We start from the raw sequence: 4,449 nt of genomic DNA, 5'->3' as shown, positions 1-4,449 counted from the left end.
CTCTGTGCTTTCTTTTTTATTTTTATTTATTTAGTGGTTTTTTTTTAACTTTTTTTTTTTTTTGAGACAGATTCTTGCCTGTCGCCCAGGCTAGAGTGCAGTGGCACGATCTCCTCGGCTCACTGCAACCTCTACCTCCCGAGTTCACGCCATCCTCCTGCCTCAGCCTCCCGAGTAGCTGGGATTACAGGCGCCCGCCACCACTCCCAGCTAATTTTAGTACTTTTAGTAGAGATGGGCTTCGCCATGTTGGCCAGGCTGGTCCCGAACTCCTGACCTCAGGTGATCCACCTGCCTTGGCCTCCCAAAGTGCTGGGATTAGAGGTGTGAGTCACTGCACCCTGCCAGGATGAGGCATATGAGGAGGGGCCCGGCGCTTTCATGCCCTCCCCAGATAGGCCACCCTCCAGGTACGTCCTCATGCTTAGCTGTCAGGGACCTCTTCAAACCCTGTCCTCCTGGGTTTTGATGGATGATTCCTTACCCAGACATGACTGATGAAACCATTGGCCAATGGTGATCAGCCTCACCCTCAGCTTCCTTCCCCTCCCGGATGTTTGCCCTCTAATCCTACTGGGGTCTTTCCAGAGACCAGTCCCCATCCTAAAGCTATCGGTCAATATTAGCATACAAAATACAAAAAGACGGCACTTTGGAGACTCCATGGAATTCTGGAGCTGCTTTCCAGGAAACAGGCATGAAGACCAACTACAAATGTCACAGTATCACACACACACCATTACAACGTGTTGTAATTATCATCTCTTTTTTTTTTTGTATTTATCATCTCTCTCGACTTTGGAGAGATGAACAGGCAGAAGATCCAGCATGGAAGCTTGGAGCGCAAACTTGGGATTCCAAAATGGGGTAGAGGCAATATATATTAGGATCTTGGCAGCAGCCAAAATGGACTATTCTGTGGCCAGCGAAGTCATTTGCAGGGACCTTGAGGTTGGGGTACAGGATGAGCTGGAATGAAGGGACTCGTTGACCCGTGTACACCAGGCCGATCGGGTGAGCAGCACTGGGCAATCTGGGTAGTGTGTCTGCATTTCTCGAGCTGACTCTGGTGGGAACCCCACCCTCTGGCACTGGCGGTTGTGGAGTTTCTTGTTTTTGATGAATATGCTTGCATTTGGCTTTCTTGAGTTTTGCTCTGTGATTCTTGAACCAGACCTGAAGGGGAGAGAGAGAAGAGCTAGGGGTTGAGAATGGGGTGGAATTCAGAAGACTCGTCATTCTATTTTTTAAAAAGTTTTACTTTTTAATTTTTATTTTGTTAAACGTATTTTATTTATTTATATTCTTTTTTTAACCTTTAAGTTTTTAACCTTTTTTTCTTTTCTTTTTTTTTTTTTTTTTTTGGCCCTTAAACTCTCCTATCCAAATATTTATTTATTTATTTATTTATTTATTTTTAGATGGAATCTCACTTTGTTGCCTAGGCTGGAGTTCAGTGGCACAATCTCAGCTCACGGGAACCTCCGCCTCCCAGATTCAAGTGATTCTTCTGCCTCAGCCTCCTGAGTAGCAGGGATTATAGGCTCACACCACTACGCCCGGCTACATTTTGTATTTTTAGTAGAGACAGGGTTTCACCCTATGGGCCAGGCTGGTCTCGAACCCCTGACCTCATGATCCACCCACCTTGGCCTCTCAAAGTGCTGGGATTACAGGGGTGAGCCACCATACCCAGCCCAAGTTTTCCTTTTAGTTGCTAATACAAGTACTTGTAGGTGAGAACAGCTAGTGCCACAGCTTGGCCACTTATATCCTCTTTGTGGAACCCTTCTCAGTCTGCTCCTAGGAAGGAGCAGAAATGAGAGATTCTGGGGACAGAAATTGAGACAGAGGTCAGAAAACCCAGAGCAGGGGACAGGAGAGCAAGGGGATGAGTTGTAGGGCTGCTCTGGGGCTCAGGCCAGCCAGCTGAGGCTCGTGGTCAAATCTGACCACCCCCTGCCTTTGTATCACCCATGCGCTAAGAATAGGCTTTACATTTTAAAATGGTTGAGAAAAAACAAACACAATAAGAGTACTATTTTGTGTTGCAGGTGTGTTGGGACTGAAAGAAAAAAAGAGAAAAAATAAAAGAATACTACTGGCCAGGCACAGTGGCTCAGGCCTATAATCCCAGGACTCTGGGAGGCTGAGGTGGGTGCATCACTTGATTTCAGGAGTTTGAGTCCAGCCTGGGCAACATGACGAAACCCCATCTCTACAAAAAACATACAAATTAGCTGGGGCTGGTGGTACACACCAGTAAAATCAGCTACTCGGGAGGCTGTAGTCCCACACACCTGTAGTCCCACCTACTTGGGAATCTGCGTGAGAGGATGGCTTCAGCCCAGGAACGCGAAGCTGCAGTGAGCTGTGATCGTGCCACTGCACTCCAGCGTGGGCAAGAGTAACACTCTGTCTTTAAACAAAACAACACTATTTTGTAATGTGAAAATTGTATAAACCTCAGGCCAGGCGCAGTGGCTCATGCCTGTAATCCTGACAGTTTGGGAGGCCGAGGCAGATGGGTCACTTGAGACCAGGAGTTCAAGATCAGCCTCCTGGGCAACATAGCAAAACCCCATCTCTACCAAAAAAAAAAAAAAATACAGCCGGGCATGGTGGCTCACACCTGTAACCTCAACACTTTGGGAGGCTGAGGGAGGCAGATCACCTGAAGTCAGGAGTTCAAGACCAGGCTGGCCAACTTGGTGAGTAAATACAGCCGGGCATGGTGGCTCACACCTGTAATCTCAACACTTTGGGAGGCTGAGGGAGGCAGATCACCTGAAGTCAGGAGTTCAAGACCAGGCTGGCCAACTTGGTGAGACCCTGTCTCTACTAAAAATACAAAACATTAGCTGGGCGTGGTGGTGCATTCCTGTAATCCCAGCTACTATGGAAGCTGAGGCAGGAGAATTGCTTGAACCTGGGAGGTGGAGGTTGCAGTGAGCCGAGATCATGCCATTGCACTCCAGCCTGGGTGATAGAGTGTGAGACTCCATTTCAAAAAAAAAAAAAAAAATCAGCCAGGCATGGTAGTGCGCACCTGTAGTCCCAGATACGTGGGGAGCTGAGGTGGGAGGATTGCTTGAGCCCAGGAGGTCGAGACTGCAATAAGCTGTGATTGCACCACTGCACTCTGACCTGAGCAAAAGAGTTTCTGGGAACACAGATGGGCCTCTTGTTTACGTTGTCTGTGGCTGCCTTTGCACTGTGGTGGCATAGTTAAAATAGTTGCTAGAGAGGCAGTACGGCCCACAAAGCCTCAATTATTTACTAACTGGTCCTTTACTGGAAAAATTTTCCCATTCTTGCTCTGGGGGTTTGAAGAAAGGTTTACGGGGATGCGGGTAGGAGAGTGTGGGTTTGGGAAATATTGGCGATCGGAATGAGACCTCGGGAATTATCCTAGAGGGACTTTGAATTTAGATTAGATCAGGAAGGCAGTTTAGTGAGAAGAGGGATCATTCTCCAACCTGCAGTACTGTTGGGTGTATGTCTATTTTCGAGGCCATTTCTTTCTGAAGGCTGGGGTTTGGGTATGGGTTCTCATTGAACAAGATGTTCAGATCTTCCAGTTGCTTCTTAGTGAACATGGTTCGTTTCCTGTGTGCATGCATCTGGTCCTTGCCTTGAAAGAAAGGGAAAGAGACACAAATGGGAACTGCTAACAACTCCATTCTCAAAAGCCTGAACTTTCCTTTCCTTTCCACTGAGGTACACCGTGATGATCAAGTGACTGAGGCTCTGTCGCCCAGGCTGGAGTGCAGGGGCACAGTCTCAGCTCACTGCAACCTCCACCTCCTGAGTTCAAGCGATTCTCCTGCCTCAGCCTCCCGAGTAGCCGGGACTACAGGCATCCGCCACCACACGCGGTTAATTTTTGTATTTTTAGTAGAGACAGGGTTTCACCATGTTGGTCAGGCTGGTCTTGAACTCCTGACCTCAGGTGATCCACCTGCCTCGGCCTCCCAAAGTGTTGGGATTACATGTGTGAGCCACCGTGCCCGGCCATGACTGAGGTTCTTAGATATTGAGACACCGCCGGCCTGGGGGGTGCCTTAGGCTGCAGTCCCGGTACTGTAGGAGGCTGAATCGGGAGGATCTGTCTTTTGTCCTTGTTTTTCCAAGCCTCGTTTGTAATTTTCCTAGGAAAGGGTTGTTCCTTTCCTCCTTGGTTCCTCCATCCTTTTTTTCTGTTATCATTTAAATATGGGATCCCTTGCCAGGTGTGGTGGCTCACGCCTGTAATCCCAGCACTTTGGGAGGCCAGGTTGGGCGGATCACATCGGGTCATGAGTTCCAGACCAGCCTGGCTAGCATGGTGAAACCCCGTCTCTATTAAAAATACAAAAATTAGCCAGGCGCGGTGGCACATGCCTGCAATCCTAGCTACTCAGGAGGCTAAGGCAGGAGAGTCACCTGAACCCCAGAGGCAGAGGCTGC

The 4,449-nt window shown here is 48.5% G+C and overlaps 1 protein-coding gene across 1 annotated transcript; it reads right to left on the bottom strand.

The window, feature by feature from the left end:
* Window positions 1-749: 749 nt before the first annotated feature.
* Window positions 750-3,817, bottom strand: DPRX (divergent-paired related homeobox). The gene is made up of 2 exons (XM_033229284.1): window positions 3,480-3,817; window positions 750-1,176 (listed from the first exon to the last, which is right to left on the bottom strand). Exons 1-2 carry the CDS (start codon window positions 3,681-3,683, stop codon window positions 784-786), a joined length of 597 nt encoding a protein of 198 aa, XP_033085175.1. The 5' UTR covers window positions 3,684-3,817; the 3' UTR covers window positions 750-783.
* Window positions 3,818-4,449: the final 632 nt, after the last annotated feature.

Source organism: Trachypithecus francoisi, unplaced genomic scaffold, assembly GCF_009764315.1.
Source record: "Trachypithecus francoisi isolate TF-2019V2 unplaced genomic scaffold, Tfra_2.0 Lachesis_group12, whole genome shotgun sequence".
Taxonomy (NCBI): Eukaryota; Metazoa; Chordata; class Mammalia; order Primates; family Cercopithecidae; genus Trachypithecus; species Trachypithecus francoisi.
Note: the sequence above shows the minus strand (reverse complement) of the source record. Positions and strands in the feature narration are given on the sequence as shown.

What these genes read in the sequence shown, in the direction of transcription:
- DPRX (XM_033229284.1), bottom strand. Translation starts at nt 3,683, where the DNA reads ATGGAGTTGTTAGCAGTTCCCATTTGTGTCTCTTTCCCTTTCTTTCAA. An exon ending in TACACCCAACAGTACTGCAG is followed by an intron (nt 1,177 to 3,479) that starts GTTGGAGAATGA and finishes TCTCCCCTTCAG; the next exon opens with GTCTGGTTCAAGAATCACAG.